Source organism: Colletotrichum truncatum (assembly GCF_014235925.2).
Source record: "Colletotrichum truncatum strain CMES1059 chromosome Unknown Contig_0002, whole genome shotgun sequence".
Classification (NCBI taxonomy): domain Eukaryota; kingdom Fungi; phylum Ascomycota; class Sordariomycetes; order Glomerellales; family Glomerellaceae; genus Colletotrichum; species Colletotrichum truncatum.
In genome coordinates this window covers 3,570,262-3,588,889 of record NW_027222399.1, presented here as the reverse complement: position 1 = coordinate 3,588,889, position 18,628 = coordinate 3,570,262, and the positions used below count along the sequence as shown (strand labels likewise).

The 18,628-nt window shown below is 54.2% G+C and overlaps 7 protein-coding genes across 7 annotated transcripts; 4 read left to right on the top strand and 3 right to left on the bottom strand.

The window, feature by feature from the left end:
- Nucleotides 1-4,258: 4,258 nt before the first annotated feature.
- On the bottom strand, nt 4,259-6,934 carry CTRU02_203919 (pre-mRNA splicing factor ATP-dependent RNA helicase prp43; the record flags this gene model as incomplete). Its single annotated transcript, XM_036722496.1, has 3 exons — nt 4,259-4,375; nt 4,683-6,552; nt 6,609-6,934. The coding sequence occupies 3 exons, from the start codon at nt 6,932-6,934 to the stop codon at nt 4,259-4,261; spliced, it is 2,313 nt and encodes a 770-aa protein (XP_036586102.1).
- A 935-nt stretch (nt 6,935-7,869) lies between these two features.
- On the top strand, nt 7,870-10,353 carry CTRU02_203918 (protein methyltransferase; the record flags this gene model as incomplete). Its single annotated transcript, XM_036722495.1, has 4 exons — nt 7,870-7,986; nt 8,038-8,620; nt 8,674-10,115; nt 10,174-10,353. The coding sequence occupies 4 exons, from the start codon at nt 7,870-7,872 to the stop codon at nt 10,351-10,353; spliced, it is 2,322 nt and encodes a 773-aa protein (XP_036586101.1).
- Nucleotides 10,354-10,663: 310 nt separating this feature from the next.
- On the bottom strand, nt 10,664-11,179 carry CTRU02_203917 (small nuclear ribonucleoprotein; the record flags this gene model as incomplete). The annotated part of the gene is made up of 4 exons (XM_036722494.1): nt 10,664-10,733; nt 10,809-10,964; nt 11,057-11,094; nt 11,174-11,179. 4 exons carry the CDS (start codon nt 11,177-11,179, stop codon nt 10,664-10,666), a joined length of 270 nt encoding a protein of 89 aa, XP_036586100.1.
- A 968-nt stretch (nt 11,180-12,147) lies between these two features.
- CTRU02_203916 (alpha/beta hydrolase fold protein) lies at nt 12,148-13,255 on the top strand (the record flags this gene model as incomplete). Its single annotated transcript, XM_036722493.2, has 2 exons — nt 12,148-12,653; nt 12,706-13,255. The coding sequence occupies 2 exons, from the start codon at nt 12,148-12,150 to the stop codon at nt 13,253-13,255; spliced, it is 1,056 nt and encodes a 351-aa protein (XP_036586099.2).
- Nucleotides 13,256-13,596: 341 nt separating this feature from the next.
- Nucleotides 13,597-15,355, top strand: CTRU02_203915 (lariat debranching enzyme; the record flags this gene model as incomplete). Its single annotated transcript, XM_070204282.1, has 2 exons — nt 13,597-13,650; nt 13,712-15,355. 2 exons carry the CDS (start codon nt 13,597-13,599, stop codon nt 15,353-15,355), a joined length of 1,698 nt encoding a protein of 565 aa, XP_070062045.1.
- Nucleotides 15,356-15,814: 459 nt separating this feature from the next.
- CTRU02_203914 (transcriptional elongation regulator (elongin c)) lies at nt 15,815-16,462 on the bottom strand (the record flags this gene model as incomplete). Its single annotated transcript, XM_036722492.1, has 3 exons — nt 15,815-15,837; nt 15,894-16,033; nt 16,287-16,462. The coding sequence occupies 3 exons, from the start codon at nt 16,460-16,462 to the stop codon at nt 15,815-15,817; spliced, it is 339 nt and encodes a 112-aa protein (XP_036586098.1).
- Nucleotides 16,463-17,462: 1,000 nt separating this feature from the next.
- CTRU02_203913 (rho gtpase) lies at nt 17,463-18,550 on the top strand (the record flags this gene model as incomplete). The annotated part of the gene is made up of 3 exons (XM_036722491.1): nt 17,463-17,750; nt 17,890-18,093; nt 18,176-18,550. The coding sequence occupies 3 exons, from the start codon at nt 17,463-17,465 to the stop codon at nt 18,548-18,550; spliced, it is 867 nt and encodes a 288-aa protein (XP_036586097.1).
- Between the last annotated feature and the right edge of the window lie 78 nt (nt 18,551-18,628).

Genomic DNA, 18,628 nt, shown 5'->3' with positions numbered 1-18,628 from the left:
GCACCTTTGATTGAGAGAAAGAAGCATTGGCGTAGTTGACGTGACTCTTGGCCGTTACTTCCGGACGGGCAAGGGTTTCTGTTTCTGAAGGTCTAGCCCTCCGATACATGTCGTTGAGGGGGGAAAAGTGACTACACCGTAACTCAACGAGCTGAGGCACACCAATGCGGCTTAAGCCGTCTGTTTCATGGATCACAAATTTCCGTTTGCTGCTGGCTGATACAGTATGTTTCTCAAAACGTTGCTCGACAGTTGTTTGGTGTGCATACGCGGCATTCCGGGCAAACTCAAAACCTTGTGGCTTACTTGAAGGAGAAGGGCCATCGAGATCCCCAGCGTGCATATACAGTGCTCCGCCGTCTGCAGGTTTTAACCGGCAGGAGAGGGGAGAAAGGACGATCTGCTACGTAGCAAGCAAAGGACGCGAGTAGACCTAGCGGTGCCTAGCCTGATGAGTCCTTTTTTTTCCCCTGCCCCCCGGGCGCTGCAAAGTCTCTCGGGTGGATTTTTCCACTTGGCCCGCCTCAAGTGCGATTTGTCCTGGCACCAGTTACTAGGTACCAAGCAAATATGGGTTGTTAACCGCACTATTACGCTGCTCGTTTCCTGGTATTTGCCACACGCTATTGTCTTTTTTCCACACTCTCGCTATCAGGTATGGCGGTTCCCAACCAGCATTAGGGATCGAGCTCCAGCCGGTACACGAGATGATAGAATGTCAACAGTGGTGGAAGTCTTTTACTGGGTTGACGCATGATACTATTCACGAGTCAGGGAAGCCGTCATGGGGCAGATGTTCTGCCTTGTTGGCGGGTGTGTTGAAATCCACAAGCTGATAACGAAGTGGGCTGTCACTGACCCTCCATTTTTGATTGTTCTCGTCACTGGACAGACAGCTTGTCCGATACCTAGGCCAGGGGTTTTCGGTAGACGGGCAGTGGTAATGCGAGGCGCGGATACAAAGACCAACGACAAGAACATGAAATCAATTGTCTTGTTCGCTTCAATATGATAGATCTCGCTCTAACGAGGCTTACTTCATTGTATATGCGATTACGCCACAACCCAAGGTGTCCTGGTCTAGTTGCAGCCTCAGTGTCAGCAGTTCTCAGTGTGGAAACACGATGAGTGGCTAATTGCTGTATGTGTGGACAAAGACGCTGAGTACGACAAAAAAAGAGGAACAGACTATGCGCCATATTATGCCAGCTAAGGGCAAGACGTTCTTTCGAGACCGATGCGGTGCAGGAATGATACAGCTGAGGCCACCCGAACAACCATACGGTTACAAGACGATTGTCTTTCGATACCTCGACCGCGTGATCCATTTGACGTCCATCATATCTTGAACAGACATACACCGCTATTCTTCTCAGTTCCTGATGAGTTGGTTACGTAAAACCCGGGGGGGGTGCGGTCTGGACACCACTTTGCCTGTATCCCATGTTGGAGATTGCTGAGCACGTCCAAACATCCATCACATGCTACGTTAGCTTCGGCGAGCTATTGAGCGGGCCCTTGAACTCTTTGGCGACAGACACGACAAGGACGACAAGGTCTTCAGATGCGATCAAAGTGCAGGAGTCGGCAAAGTCAGACGCCACTCATATCGAGGGGAGCATGCTCCGAGGACGGCGATTCGTCAGTTCTGTTATACCCAGGAAGAGGGCTCGCTGTACGTCAGCTGCATCGCAGACTTTGTCCCTTGGCCTAAAGGAAACGCAAGCGCGCAGCCACTGGTAGTCAAGCTGATCGACAGGGCTGCTCTTGACCTTCTGTTCTCTAACCGTTTCTTTTTTGGATCCGGGGCCTTTCTCGCTGCCATTCATCTGTTGCGAGTCAACGGTTTACCTAGGGAACAGAGTCAGTCGTTGTTGTTTTTAGTCAGCATGAATCGTCTCGCTCATCCCATCGCCAAATGACAACCTGGGTCAAGATGATAGGCCCATGCCATCGCGATCCAGACTACCCTGTCATCCTGCCATTCATACGGCCAATGCCATAAGCGCGCAGACGACAATCGTACCCCACGACCACCCATCTCGATTTTGCGCTAGGAGAAAGAGACAGCCTTGACGTTATTGGGAGCACAGTACCATTCTTAAAAGGCACGCGCTACCCGTTTCTGATACATGGTCCAGTAGTGCGCCAGCGCCAGAAGGGTAAGGTTCTTTACTAAGGGGGCTCTGCACCCCTCAAGGGGTCCAAAGTGTGAGACACTGCAGCGCCCTTTGGGTCTGGACTCGGCCATTTATGTCAACGAATTCGCCACCTCCATCAACCCTCCCCCGGGGCCGGCCGGACAAGACCCTGAACAATGGCATTGTCTGGCCAGGACACATACAGGTATATGTGCGAGGATAAAGGCGTATATGCCCCGGAGCAAGAATAGCTGAACTGCGGACCGGAAGGTTCCGCAAAGGAGAGGAAAAACTTGCGAAAGTACATTGGGGAGAAAGCTTCGTCTGCTTGAGAGCTGGGCTACCTACGAGAGGAAGGTTGCATGCAGCGAGCGAAGCGAAGGCCCCCCCCCCCCCGGCGAACACTGGTTTTTGCATATCATGGTTTTCACAATCGGTCAGCTGCGTTGCTGACTTTTCTTTCTCTCTCACTCTCTGGTATTCTGTTTTTCCCTCTTTTACTGGGGCCTCTCGCCGACGTTGCCTATTCTTTACATTGACTTGCATATCGGGGCACCACCCTTTTTACATGGGGTCCGCCGCAACTCTCACCTGAAGACCATCAGTTTGATGGTGTGTGCTTGTTGGCCGCCCATCCACACATGGAAGACTTGGACACATCCTCCACATGTCACATATACCATGTCCAGTACATAAAAGTACGTTCCAGGGAAAATACTGGGGAATTTTGTCGTGTTGGTGTTGTGGAGCTTGTCACCGACTCTGGTACTTACTTGCTGGTAACCATCCACGCGCATGACACGTGTGTGGAAATTTCGGCGAGATCCCCCGGGGGATGGGGTGAATGCAAGTGTAGCGACAACCCGTCCGGATGCGACTCTCGGCGCACGGACAAGACCTGTCAAAAAGACGGTAATGAGTAGAAGAAGGCGAAGAAGAAAATGAAGAGTCTTTCCAATTTTTGCCTTGGCTGCAGTGTCTTCCAGTTCCGGCGTGGGATATGCGGATATCTCACAACACCCCCCCCCCCCGGTTTTTTCACCTTTTTTTTTTTTTTTTTCTCAATATCCAGACGAGTCCGACTCGTTGATCCTTTCTTTCTTCTCTTCTATCTGTCCGACTTGGCCTCCCTTCGGATCCGATCTGCCTTGGCTGCCTCTTGGCCCCCGTATCGAGGGAATTGCCACTACTATCTCTCGCGTATCGCAACATGTCATTTCACCACGTCCAATGTCTACCCTACCACTTTTCCCCCCATGCGTTAGCCCCCCTCCCCGATAGCCGGAATGACCCGTCATATCGGGAATCTGGCCGTCTTTTATCCTCCCCCTTTCTGCCCAGCGCATTTTACAATACCTTGCTGTATCAATGTTCGTGGTACGGTGTTTTTTTTTTTTTTTGTCTTTATTTATTTATATTTTTCATGTCTGTTGGAACCAACCTTGTAAGATAGAACCCCCCCGCCATCTACCTTTACCCCACGGATACCGTTGGTGGGTTTTTTTTTAACTCATTCTAGTTGATGTTTCCCCCCCGCCTTAACTCAAGTTGAGAGCATAGGCTCCCTCCCATCCTATCTGCCCAGCCATTCTTTAAAATAATAGGATAAAAATAAAAATAACTGCTTGATATGATACCTCAGCTTTCTCTCTCTCCCTCCCTCTGATAGGCGTTTCATACATGTGTTTTGCCTTGTCTTTTTTTTTGTGCTTCTTCTATGTAGCGAGTAAACTACGTGAAAGAGAGAAAGGAGAAGGGGGGAAACATTAACGCCCCTCTCTTGGTCCAATCTATATCAAATAAAGAAAAAAAACACCAAAACCCCGGTTTCCGATGAAAACAATCCTCGCTGGGGAGTCCCGATCGCGAATTTTCCTTTCTTTTTCTTTTCTTTTCCTTTGATTTTCTTTTTCTTTCATTCCGTTTCTTCCCACCGCTACTTTCCCCATGTCTTGCCTCTCGCGCACGAGCGCCTGGTTTCGTTCATGATGAAGCCCTCTGGTCTTAGAGGGAAGGGAGGGGGGGGGGGTTTGTGTAAGAGATAGAGAGAGAGAGAGAGAGGTATACAGGGTCAAGTATACTATACTTTTGCGCTACGACGGAAAAGAAGGTCTGAATCACCGGCTGTTCTTCTTGGCCTCCTTGCGACGCTTCTTCTCGGTCGCCCGCAGGAGTGCCGTCTTGACTTCACCCTTTTCGAACGTGTCTAGATCGTAGTATACGGGCGCAATTTCCTGCACGAAAGGTAAAGAGTTCATTTGGTTAGCCCATCGGATCCTAGTCAAAATGCGGCGTGTCCGGCGCAATGGTTAGGCGGCAGGTAAGAGCCGCAGCATGCAAGCCAGGAAAAAAAAAAAAAAAAAAAACTGAGGAGAGACAGGGCAGGGTCGGGGGTGGAAAGGGGAGCGAGCGAGCAAGCGAGACGTCCCAAGAGGGTTGCATGGTAAGATAGATCTCGGCTTGGCACCAACAGCAGAAACAAATGAACCAAGCGACATGCACAAAGGGGGTAGCAAATCAAAGGGGGAAAGGTGTGCTTACCAGTAGCCATTCTGGCCTGATTCCGGTGCAGGTGCGGATGTACTGCTTGGAGGTGAGGACGAACTCGTTGTAGAGGACCCACTCGTAGTCGGTCTTGAGGACGGTGGAGGGGTGCATCATGACAGCCTGGTCGTCCTTGATGGTGCGGTAGACCTTGCCGGAGCTCTCCTTCATGGCGACCTGCATGAAGAAGCCCGAAAGCAGGGCGCGGCGGATGTTGGTGTAGTAGTTCTTGTCCTCGAACGGCGTCGACACAAGCTCGAGATCGTGCTTCTCCATAATGCGCTTCAGCTGCGACCGCACGTTGTCGGCGCTGCTGAGGTGACGGAACGACAGGAAGTGCTCGTGGCACCACTTCTTGGCATCCGACCCGGGCACGTTGGCCTGGCCCTTGAAGGCGTGGTACGCGTTGAGGAGCGTCAGGTGGTCACCCTCCGGGTGGGAGAAGTGCGCCTTCATCTCGTCGGCACGCTTGCGACTGGCGGCCGGCCGCACCCAGATCTGGGGCACAGAGAGGAGGGAGGTGATGGAGAGGATCTCGTTCGAGCAGTAGAACTCGGGCGACGAGATGAGCATGACGGCCAGCGCAGGGTCCAGCGGGAACTCCGACGCAAGACTGCCGAGCGTGGTGAGCTCGCCGTCGTCGTCGAGACATGCGAGGTAGTTTAGCTCCTCGAGCGCCCGCATCATGGTCTCCGGGGCGGGGGGGTCCATGAGGTCGAAGTGGACGAGATCCTCGACGCCGAGCTTCTTCAGCTCGAGGACCGTGTTGGCCAGGTTGGATCGCAGAATTTCGGGGTGCGTCTGCTCGATGAGCTCCTTCTTGAAGGCCTGCTCGGTGTACAGGCGGAAGCACTTTCCGGGCTTGGTACGACCGGCACGACCGGCACGCTGCTGCGCCGAGGCCTTGGAGATGGGAGAGACCAACAGGGACTCGACACGGATGCGCGGGTTGTAGATCTTCTGCTTACTGAAACCGGGGTCGACGACGTAGACGATTCCGTCAATGGTCAGCGACGTCTCGGCAATGTTGGTCGCCACAATGACCTTGCGACCCGGGCGGCCGCCCTTCTTGTAGGGCTCTGGTGCCTTGTCGAATATCCTCTGCTGCTGGTGCGGGGGGAGGGTACCGTAGAGCGGGTAGACGGCCAGGGGGCCGGCGTCGATCTCTCTGATCATCTCGTCCGCCTCGAGGTTGATCTTCCTGCAGGCGTCCTCAATCTCTTCTTCACCCGTCAGGAACACCAGCACATCTCCCTCGCCCTCGGAGGCGTGGATCTGCAGCACCGTCCGGATGGCCGCCTCGACGTAGTCTCTCTCGGGCTCAGGGGTGTAGAAGATCTCGACGGGATGGGTACGACCGGGGACGGCGAGGAGGGGTGCGTCGTTGAAGTAACGCTGGAACTTTTGGGCATCGAGGGTGGCGGACATGACAATGATCTTGAGGTCCGGACGGCGAGCAGCGATCTGCTTAAGCAGGGCCATGAGGATATCGGTGGCAAGTGTACGTTCGTGAGCCTCGTCAAGGATGATACAGCTGTAGCGCGACATCTCGTGGTCGTGGATGGCTTCTCTCAGAAGCATACCGTCCGTCATGTACTTGAGCATCGTCTTGGGGCCCGTCATGTCCTCGAAACGGATGCTGTAACCGACCTCCTCGCCGAGGTTGACGTCCATCTCGTCGGCGACACGCTGGGCAACGGACATGGCGGCGACACGACGGGGCTGGGTACAAGCGACCATCTTGCGGTTCAGCTGGGGGAGCTCATCGTAAACAACGTATTGGGGGATCTGGGTCGTCTTTCCGGAACCGGTCTCACCGACGAAGACGAGGATCTGGGTAGAGTGGTACTTGTCGAGGAATTCTTGCCTGCAGCGTATCAGTATGGGTAAGTACAGACGGAGCATGAAAGCGACAGGATGTACCTTTGCTTGTGGACGGGCAGGTCGCGACGGCTCTGCAAGATCTGGAAGTACTTTTGCGAATGGGGGCGTCCAGTGAAGGCGTTGGTGTCGAGGTCCTCAACCTTCTCGGCCTGCTTCGCGGTGGTGGAGCGCGGGGTAAAGTCGGCAAAGGCAGAGCTGGGGTCAATGCCCTCCTCAGACTTGACGCCGTTGTCCTCGTTCATGTGCGCAAGGTAGGGGTTGTACTTGGGCTCATCTTCGGAATCCTCCTTCTTGGCCTTCTTCCTAGAAGCTCCATCTCGATCGGCGCTGGAGCGCTTGCCGCCCTTGGAATCGAAGTCGGCCATCGTTTCTAACTTTGGTGGGATCTATTTCACCGCGGTAGTTAGGTTGCCGAAAGAAAAAGGGTCGTGGGAGGATGAGGATGCGGCCTGGGTTTCGACTGCGACGACGACAACAACTGCTCTCGAAGGCGCGGGTTCAGGCGAGGCTCCCAAGAAACTTTTTGTTGTCGCGGGAAAAATTTGGGTGGGTTCATGCACAGACCAATGAGATAGTGGGATGATAAGATAAGATATGCTCCAATACATGGGGATAACGTAGGAGGCACAGTCCACACTGTGAAAGCGAGTTGTAAATGTCTTGGAAGCTTTAATTTGATTCAGGTTAGAGTCTCTTGGTATGCTTATTTTCACCTGTGCTTGATATTAGATGTAAGTTTCCTCAGGATATTCTCATGTCCAGTAAGAATGTATGAGGTCTTGGTTACCAAACATGAAAACCACTTTAACCCTCTCAGTGACCATTATGAGACTCTCACCAAGTGTCTCCCGATAGCGGACACTGTCCCCTCTCTCTCTTTTTTCTTCAGGGTCCAGGCTCACCAAGTTCCACAGCATGCAAGTGCAACCAATAGCACAGGGCCACTACTCACAAAATCTGGCGCATTTTTGCCCTTTGGGGTGCCAGCAACAGCAGCAGCCTGACTTACCAGATTACACAACGTCTGGTTTGAGTAATCCAACAGTAGACGACGACTATTGTCTGTTGTTCTTTTTGCCGATTGTGGCCTTCATATCTCATCAAGCATGAATTGCTGACCTTTTCTTTTCCCTACCCTTTTCTTGCATTCTTCCCACTGAAGCGCCAGGGTTCGTTCTGTTCACCACGCTTTTTTTTTGAACATAACCGCCGTGATTTGTGCGCCGAGCAATTACACCATTCACAAATCGTACCAGCCAGGCAGCACAACAACCCCCCCCTCCCTCCAATACCCGCAGCCATGGACGCCGGCGCTTTCAACGGCCCTTTGAGGCCCATCTTCAGCCTCGGCCAGCATGATTCGAACAGAGACCAGCCTTTGGATGACCTCCAGTACGGCCAGCTCCTCAACGCTGGTGTAAGTCGTCCTGCAACCCTGGTTGCTTACCCTCACTAAGTCTTGGCTTAGATCAGCTTTGTCACCACTCCCATTACCAACAAGCATTTCCATGCCCGTGTGAAGGACCTCGTCTCTAGCCATCTTGCCAAGGCCAAGCAAGGTGGTGCCTCCTTGGCGGATGCTGTCGTCCCGCCGCTGACCCCCAAGGACACCTCGTTGTTCCCCAGCCAGGCGGTAACCACTTACATCGCCTACACCAGCCCTTGGATTGACCTTGCCTCAACGGACCCGGTCATTGCTAGCGTGTCGCGGCAGGTCCTGAATCTTGAGGTTGCCTACGCCAACTTCTGCGGCGTTCGAAGCATTATTGTACCGGGTCTGAGACGGGACGCTTCTAAGAATGGCGGCAACCAGGGTGTTTCTCAGTACGCCCGTGCCATTCATGAGGCTATGAACATTGCAAGTCGCCTCAACTTCATCATCCACATACCCATGTACCGCGAGCCGGGTCTGGATGAGTCGGTTGAGCTTCTATCGGCTCTTTCCACCGAGCCCCACGGTGACGACAACAGAAACATCGACATCTACAGCGCCTGGGACTCGTGGCACACAGTTAGAAGCGTCTGCGAGTACAGCACTCGCCTTTACGTTTGTAAGGAATATCGCGCTTGTATGTGAAGATAGAGTACTGATCAATGCGTACAGCCGTCAGAGTCCCCAAGGCCCTGCCTGAGAAGGAGCTCCAGGACAAGTGGTTCGCAGAACCCCTGCACTTCTTGTCTCTCGGCCCCAACGCCTTCCAGAAGAACAAGAGCGGCCATCCCGCTCTGCCTAGAGCGCACCAGGAAATGATCTTTACCCTCATGCGCCTCAAGAACGCTCCCTGGCTGCTGCTCAGCGACGTCGGTCCCGACCCGGCCTCGCTGACTGCCGAGGCCCAGCTCCAAGCCGTTTCTCTGGCTAACCAGGTTCCTACTGCCGCCGACTTCCCTAGCTTGGGCGAGGCTCACTCCGGACAACAAGGCACAGACACCCTGAAGACATTCAGGACTCACGTCGCCTACCTCAAGTGGCTTGAATCGCAGCAAAAACCCCTGTCTTATCTCGAACAGGCCCCTCTCACTGCCTTCCAGGACTGGCTTCAGTCGCCCCTCCAACCGCTGTCCGATAACCTCGAGTCAGCGACATACGAGGTCTTTGAGGGCGACCCGGTCAAGTACAACCAGTACGAGGCTGCCATCACGGAGGCCCTGGCCGAGTGGTCACAGCTGGGTAGAGCCACTTCGTCAAACAACGGCGCAGTCGTCATTGCTGTGGTGGGCTCTGGACGTGGACCTCTGGTGACCAGAGCTCTTAGGGCCAGCGAAGCCACGGGCGTCCCGGTGCAGGTCTGGGCCGTTGAGAAGAACCCCAACGCTTACGTCTATCTCCTTCGACAGAACGACATGATCTGGGGCGGAAAGGTCACGGTCGTCAAGACGGACATGCGCGCCTGGAAGGGTCCTCTCCTCTCTGGCACCGCCGAGAATAACCCGGTTTACGGCAAGGTCGACATTCTTGTGTCGGAGCTGCTTGGCTCCTTTGCCGACAACGAGCTTTCGCCCGAATGCTTGGACGGTGTCCAGCACGTCCTGGCCCCTCAGGGTATTTCCATTCCGGAGTCGTACACTGCGCACATGAGCCCGATTGCGACACCCCGCATCCACGCAGACCTCCTCACGAGATTGCCGACCGAGCCCAACGCTTTCGACACCCCGTGGGTCGTCCGTCTCTTTGCTATTGACTTTGCTGCCCAGCGCGTGCCTGGCCACCCCCGCTTCCAGCAGGCGTGGGAGTTTACGCACCCCGTACCTGAGGCCACGCTCAAGCAGATCGAGACCCGCCGCGCTGGCGGTGTCATGGGCGGCGGAGGTGGAAGCATGGCTGGTGCCGTCGGAGCCAACGACCACAACTCGCGCTTCTGCCACCTCACGTTCGTCTGCCGCACTAGGGGTGTCATCCACGGTCTGGCCGGCTACTTCGAGTCGGTTCTGTATGCGCCTCAGACCGGCAACAAGGAAAAGGTGGAGATTAGCACACATCCCGAGCTGATTGACCGCAAGAGCAAAGACATGATCTCGTGGTTCCCCATCTTCTTCCCTATCAAGGTAAAGCAAGCTTCATCCATCATATATCAGGGCACTTTAGCTAACAAAACATTCGTAGCAACCCATCTACTACCCTGCCGACACTGAGCTGGAGGTCACGATGTGGCGACAAACGGATGACTCGAGGGTGTGGTATGAGTGGCTCATCGAGGCGTACACTTGGGTCAGCGAAACACAGCGGATCAAGGTGGCGTCATCTGATCTATGCAGCAGTCGCAAGGTTGCTTGTCTTATGTAGTTTATCTGCGATATCAAAGGCACAGAGGGCGCCGTAGCGGGTGTTTCTTTCTCTATAGTTGCTGCGGGGGGTTTTCTTGTTTTGGTTATGGTTGTCGTCCCCGTTTGCGCAGCGCGGGTCGGGGGGGTATTCGTCTCGATGGAACAACGATTACGGTCGTCAGCTTTTTTTGGATCCTTCAAAACTTTTTTCTTTTCTTTCTTCAACCCATGCCCCGTCATTCATCCATGCCACCGCCCCTTTCCTCGCTCCTTTAATTCGTGTTCCCAGGCGTGTAAGATGCTTCCGCTCGTTCGGGTTGTGTCCTGGTTCAACCTTCCATCTTGACGTCGCCGTTCTCGCCTTGTTTCGCGCCGCGGATCCAGAGGACGTTGTTGCACCTGCGTTGTTGTTAGCGGAGCTGCCCAAAACGTCGCCGAAAAGATTGTGTGTGTATATGTGTGTGTCTTCCGTACCGAATCAGCACCTGGCCAAGAGCTCCAGTCATCTTCTGGTCAATGTACTCCTCGGCACCGCTGAGCTGAACGTTCATGTAGCTGTCGATGCTGACCAGCTTGCCCTTGTATTCGGTGTCGCCCCACTTGAGTCTGATGACGACGTCCTTGTCGACACTGCGATTGGAGAAAGAAATTAGCAAACTGTTCTGCCCTCGGCGATGCAGGAGGGAGCTGCGGTGCGCAGCAGGATAAAGGGAAAGCCGTACAGGTCTTGCAGCATAGGCCGCGGGTTAATCGGCACAAACTAATAGGAAAAAAAAAGAATGGTCAGCATCGGTTTTTATTTTCAGGACGCGGAAAGCGATGGATAGGGATTGTCTTACGCTCATGGTGGGCGGTTCGAGGGGGAGAAACGGCCCATGTAATGTGTGGATGGGGGAAAGATGGGTTTGCGCGGTCAAGGCTGCGATCGCGAGGCTCCTTGTTGACGTGCCTGACCAATTTTTAGGCGGTGGCACAGTGTACCTGAGGTTGGTTTACAGTGGGCGTGAGGCTGTCGGAAAATCATCGGATCCACTGTTAAGGTAGCCGCCCAGTGATGCAACTCAAAATCTGGGGGGGGGGGGGTTGCTGTGCCGCTCGCTTCCCGTTACGATCGTATCTTGAATGAGTGAGCTCTTGGCCAGGGCCAATGCGTATTTTTGGTGAAAGAAAAAGATACCACCGGGTCATCCATCCGAAGATTCATCTTCTTTTCGACATTTCCCGAGGCACTAACAGCGAATGCAACCATGCCGTAATGAAGCTCCAGTGAGCTGCCTGCTACGTTACCCAAGTTACCTAGATTAACACGGCCACAATCAAGCTTCAAGCTCAATCTGGAGGGGGGTCACACACAGCAAATGCAGAAAGTCGCCGGCACCCTGGTCTCGGAAACCACCCTCATTAAAAAGATTCAGCTCATGTGGCTAGCGAATTCCTAGCGCACACGCTCCAGCCACAGGCTGGCGGATTGTCCAATTGGCGACCGCAACGGCCGCCGTGGTGACATGGCTGCCGTCCCTGAAAGTCCCGCGATGACTCTTGTGCCGTCGCCGTGCCCGGCCACAGGGGCACGAAAACGTCTCGGGGGTAACCCACCTCCAGCCCACGATACTTTCCAGTTTGAGGCTCACGAGGCGTCTCGGGACTTTTAATGTCTTGGAGTAGAGGGGTTTTTGATTTCGCTTATAAGGGACGGAAATCCCAAGGTTGCGAGGCTGTTCCCGTTACTACTTTGCCTAGACATACACTAACTACAAAGCTTACTGTATTGACATTTCTGTTTGATACATCTCTTACCCTTGATTACATAGACATGGGCATCTTTGATTTTCGCTTGTCTTACCAGTGGCTCTACTGGACCGCGCCAACTGGAGAAGCCCCGGCGCCCCCCAAAGGTCTCACGCGACATTGGATTAATACACCATCAGGCAGGATCGAGGTCCTTTCAAATCAGGGCTCGAATCCGACGACGGGGAAAACGCCCATATTCTTTATCCATGGCGGCATGGGAAGCGCGTGGGTGTGGGCCGAGTACATGCAGTACTTCGCGAAGCACGACATCCCTTGTTACGCCGTCTCCATGCGCGGCCACGGCAACAGCTGGCACCCTTCGTATCTGAGGATGGTGTACTTCACCACGAGGAGAAACCTGACAGACGATGCCCTTGCTGCGCTTAAATGGGTGCAGGAGCGGCAGGGCAGCGAGGTTCTGCTCGTGGGACATTCGAGCGGTGGTGGTCTCAGCCAGGGTATACTGTCTGATGGGCAAGCCCACGTCAAGGGCCTTGCACTTCTTGGTGCCGTCCCAGGTTTTGGCTCGTGAGTTATCATGGGATACGATTATCGAATAACTGAGCTAAATACGTTGCAGATACGGAGTCTACGCGAACTGGGCAATGTTCGACCCTTGGTTCTCCGTTCGCATGCTGTTCCACGGATGGCACCCGAACTCGCCTCTCTCCCACCCCTTCCTGGTCAAACAAGCATTCTTTGGAGACCAGATGACGGAAGCTGGAGTTATCAACTTCCAAAAACATGTTAACCGTTATGAGTCATTCCTCTGGCCCATCAGCATGATGAAGCCCTTCACCAATGCCACCAACCTCATTGGCTCAGTTGGCGATTGGGGCAGCAGCGACCGCATCTTGATCCTGACTGGTGTGCAGGATAAGATGATGACTCACGGCGTTATGTCGAAGCTCGCTGCGACTTACAGAAATGCGGTTGCTGAGCAGGCAGGCAGCAAAAAGCTTGACGTCAAGGTACGCGAGGTTAAACCTCTTGCGGGCGAGGGCGACAAGGATGATGAGGGCAGTGGTGTGAGGTTGGCTTGGGTTCCCGGAGCCGGGCATCACTTGCAGAACGATGTGATGTGGGAGGTTGGAGCGAAGAAACTGCTTGAGTTCTATGAACAGCTGTAGATGAAGGCGTGTGGGGAGGCTCTACTCAATGATTTGCGTTTTTTGTATACCAATAAAGGATGAGACTAGGTAAGCGGGCGCGGTTTTGACTATACCCGGCATTAGATCAATGTAAGATTAGTATGACTCAAATTGTTTTTGAATTGGCCTCAAAAATACGTTGCGGGGGGTTTTCCTACTTTCGGATTTTAATATAAGTGGCATTATGTATAAAGATGATTCTCACATGTCCTACTCAGGCGTGATCTCATGGTCATGGCCATTGCATGAAAATTTGTCGGGAACAGCCGAGCCTCACCAAAGCTCCGCCTAACAACAAACCACCCAGATACCGCCACAAAATGGCCACGCAAATATTCGAAACAAACGGCGTCCGCGTCGCCGTTGAAGGCTGTGTAAAAATTCACCCGCCATTCTTGAAATTACCTAGTTGAATTCTCCGTTAACAAAAGCCAGGGTCATGGCAGCCTCCATGCAATCTACGCCGCCATCGCCGCCTCCTGCGATGCCCGCGGCTGGGATGGCGTCGACATCCTCATCATCGGCGGCGACTTCCAGGCCGCCCGCAACGCCGCCGACCTCTCCGTCATGTCCGTCCCCTTGAAGTACCGCGCACTAGGCGACTTCTGGGAGTACTACGCCGGCATCCGCGAGGCGCCCTACCTTACCGTCTTCGCTGCGGGCAACCACGAAGCCTCGGCGCACCTGTGGGAGCTCTACTACGGCGGCTGGGTGGCGCCCAACATTTACTATCTCGGCGCCGCCAACGTCGTACGGCTGGGACCGCTCCGCATCGCGGCGATGAGCGGCATTTGGAAGGGGTTCGACTACCGCAAGACGCACCATGAGAGGTTACCGATGGGCCATGACGAGATCAAGAGCTTTTACCACGTCAGAGAGGTGGACGTGCGAAAACTGCTGCTTTTGAGAGAGCAGGTTGACATCGGCCTCAGTCATGACTGGCCTAGGGCCATCGAGAAGTGGGGCAACCAGAAGGCTCTATGGGGGATGAAGCCTGCTTTCAAGAGGGAATCAGAGGAAGGTACCCTGGGGAATGTCGCCGCCGAGTATGTCTGTGACCGGTTGAGGCCGCCGTATTGGTTCTCGGCGCATATGCATTGCAAGTTTTCCGCGTTGAAGATTTACAAAGATGAGGATGGAGCAAAGGATGCGGGTGTGAAGGCTGAGCCCAGCACTGCTGCTCCGGCGCCTGAGCCTGTTGCTGCCCCAGAGGGAAACCCCGACGAGATTGACTTGGATGGTGACGAAGAGGTTACCGACGCCCCTCCTGCTGCTGCTGTTCAGACGAATCCAAACGAGATTAGTCTCGACGACGACGACGTCGAGCCAGCCGCCACGCAAACGACGACGTCGGAGTCTACGAACAAGAACACAGTCCCAGAAGAGTTGCGTGCCCAACTTCCCGCCTCGTTCGCCCGTCCTCAGCAGCAACCAAAGAGAACGCCAGGCCAGCCCGTCCCGTCCACCATCACAAACAAACAGGTCAACTTCCTGGCTCTGGACAAGTGCCTCCCAGGCCGCCACTTTCTCCAGCTTCTCGAAATCCAACCCCACAACGTCCTCCCAGCCGATCAACCCGCGCCGACGCGTCCGTTCCGCCTCCAGTACGACCCCGAATGGCTCGCCATCACGCGAGTCTTCCATCCCACCCTCAAGATCGGAGACCCGTCCGCGCAACCGCCGCCGGACCTGGGCGAGGAACACTATGTGCCGCTCATCGACGCCGAGCGCAAGTGGGTCGAGGAGAACGTCGTGGCAAAGGACAAATTGGACGTCCCGCTCAACTTTGAGATTACGGCACCTCCTTATGCGGAGGGCGGCCCCGTCTCAGTACCTGACCAGCCGTTCGAGTACACCAACCCGCAGACGGCGGCTCTCTGTGAGCTGCTCGAGATTGAAAACATTTGGGACGCAAGCGAAGAGGAGAGGCTGGAGAGGAAAGCCAGAGGACCGCCTGCTGGGAACTTTAGGGGAAACCGCGGCGGCGGTAGGGGCTTTCACAGAGGTGGGCGCGGCGGTCGAGGGGATAGAGGCGGCGGGAGGGGAGGTGGAAGAGGCAGAGGAAGAGGCTGGCACTAAGTCTACATGCATTCATACACTCGAGATTCATTACAGAGGTTCACAGAGGTTCACAAAAGACAGGGATGATTGAGAATGTCATATCTTGTTTGTATTATACCCGGCCAAGGGGAAAGCTATTGTGAATGCATGTATCCCAACAGAAAAAGCGTAGATCTCAATGGAAGAACCTGAGTCAAGCAGAGTGAGTGGAATTGATTCAATCTTCCACCTTTAATAGACGTTCAACCCACGGAAGAGTGAGAGAGAGGAACGCATATGCTAAGATGGGGGGTCTGTTGCATCCGTCACGAGTAGGAATGACGCGAGTTCGTCATCGAAAAGAGAAAGTATACCTTTTCTGGCATGAATTGGTCAAAATGGCGTAGCAATGGTGATAGTTCTTTACCAGCCTTGAATGTTCAACGCCCCAACTCCATAATAGCAAAGCCGTAATTCACATGTACATCATCAACGTCATCAGAGAGAGCCAGTGTTCTGTTCTGTTCAACGCGTCAGAATACAGACGAGGCGTTCGAGAAGAGGTTGGGTGTCTTACTGTCCAGGCCCAGGTAATCGGCGGCGACCAGAAGCTCTAGACAGAGCTCGACTGGAATGTCCATGTCTGGCACGTCTTCCCGGTCCCGGTAACGGTACCAATACTGAAAGTATTCGCAGACCTTTTCGAGGACAACGCCACTGCCGAGAAAAAAAAACACGGTCAGACTCTTCCAGAACATGAAAAAAGAAACATGTAGTTGTGCTGTGTGGCTGGGAAACCCAGAAAAGGAAAAAGAAATGACGGGTTGTTTCAGATCAAGTGTAGTTGACAATCAAGCAGACCAGCCGTTGCAGCAGCGGTCTGTCAGTAAGAACACAGCGAAATAATTTGTGATCATCATATGGGTGTGTTCTGGGCGGTGAGGAATGGAAAATGAGATGACGGGCTTACCTGATTTCTGAGAAGACGCAGCGTCCGGACGTCGCCTCACGAAACTGACTGCGGGGATCCAGCATGCCCTTGATCGCGGGGCTGATCATGGCAGCCTCGCGTAGGACGGCGAACTCGAAGCCATCACTCGAGACCAGAGTTATGTATTTGCTTTGGGCGTCCCCGTTGGCGTCCATGACTGCAGAGAAGAAGCTTCCCTTCGCTGGCAGATGGGAATGTCAATTGCTGCGGCAAAAGAACTTGCCCGACAGGTAAAAGAACGAGAGATCGTGCTTTCCTGTGTATGATGCAGCTTTTCCTCCAATTGCTAGTGGCAAATGGAAGCTTGGATGAAAATCAACGCGTTCTTTGCAAAGATGAAAAATTCACGTCGCGATTTTGAAGGAGGCGGTGGTGGGGTGAAGCTCGGGCCACATAGCCACCTCTCGGAACGGCCGTGACCGGAATATCTCTTGTTTTTCCGTTTTCTGTTTCCTTGACTGCTTGCCCAGTGCGTCAGCTTACAGGGGCAAACCAGGCTTGCCAGGGGTACAGGTTGATCCGCGTTAGCGCGGGTCCACCTTTCTCAGGCGTCGCTGTTGGCCCGTGGGTCCTGAATCAGGCTCTCAACGCCTAGCCGGTCGCAGCCCGCCTGCCGTCATCACCCCGGCAAGAAGTGGCTGGTTGCCCCGTCGACTTGTTTACACTTGCCCTCCTTGCTTCCCATCCCTTCTCCTCAAGAACACAGCACAACCCGCCCATCCACATCTCTCGCACACAAACCCACCCCCATACAATACACAATCCCAAGCAGATCAAGCACACTCCTCCAACATTCCTCATCTCCAACGCCGCACCGTCCCTTACCCGCAGCGCATGCCACGCATAAACCACATTTCAACGGCTTTCGATTGAGGCAAGCAGCAAATTAGCAGCAAAGACGACACGCCGAAGAAGGCAGCAACACCAGCATCCATCTACCATTGTATCAAGAAACCCATCTATACCAGACAACATCGCATAAGTCACAGCTCCCGTCCGTCTGCCCCAACAACCCCTACCCCCTCCCCTCAGGCGAACGACCGGCCCCCGGTACCCATCAACAACAAACTTGCAACAACGCACGAGGGGCCGCGCAGCGAACAGACTCGTCATTGCATAACACACACCAGGCAGACGCATTAAGTCTGTCGCATTATGGCGTCTTCATACCAACGTTCTTCACACCACTACTCCTCGTCCCAAACCTTCAGCGAAAAGTACGACGACGGCCTGGGACGCCCGACCACCTCCCGCCGCAACACGCGCATCAGGAGCAGCGACGGCACCGTCAGTACCACAATGAGTTCCTCCACAGGGCGTGAGAGCGCCGCAACCCACGTTACCGAGGGTCCTGCCTATTCAAAGAAGATTGTCGTCGTCGGTGATGGCGGCTGCGGCAAGACTTGTCTGCTCATTAGTTACAGCCAAGGCTATTTTCCAGAGGTAAGATTGGCACCAAAAAAAAAAAAAAAAAAAAAAAAAAAACCGTCCCATGTCCGCAATCGCAACGCACCCATCCCTGCGCGATGGTGATTTGGCAAGCCGGAAATGAATCAAAACAATGCTGACTGTGACGACACAGAAATACGTCCCCACCGTCTTCGAAAACTACATCACGTACCCGACGCACCCGCCGTCTGGTAAGACCGTGGAGCTGGCGCTGTGGGACACGGCCGGCCAAGAGGAGTACGACCGGCTACGGCCGCTCTCTTACCCCGAGACGGACCTGATATTCGTATGTTTTGCGATTGACTGTCCCAACTCGCTAGAAAACGTCATGGACAAGGTACGCCCCTCCGATAACGAGCCCCTCCATTTTCGGGGGAGACCCCCTTTTTTCCGCTAATGCTAATTTGCCCTCGACACAGTGGTACCCCGAAGTCCTCCACTTCTGCCCCTATACCCCTCTGGTCCTCGTGGGCCTCAAGTCAGACCTCCGCTTCAAGAAGACATGTATTGACATGCTCAAGACACAAGGCCTCACTCCCGTGACCCAGGAGCAGGGCCGCGCCGTCGCTCGCAAGATGGGTGCCCAGTACATGGAGTGCAGCAGCAAAGAGATGACGGGAGTCGACGAGATCTTTGAGCAGGCCATCCTGACGGTTGTCGCCAACGACCGGAAAAACCTCGAGGCTCAGGCCGCCGTCCCGTCGTCGTCGTCTGGTGCTCCGGGTAGCAGCGGCGGCATCCCTGGCGTGGGGCCTCTTAAGAAGAAGAAGAAGAGGAATTGCAAGATTCTCTAAGTCTCGAATGACTTGGAGGAGAGGTGTAACGGACAGGCATTTGGACAGGCGGAGGGCGTAATGAATGACTTTTGTTTT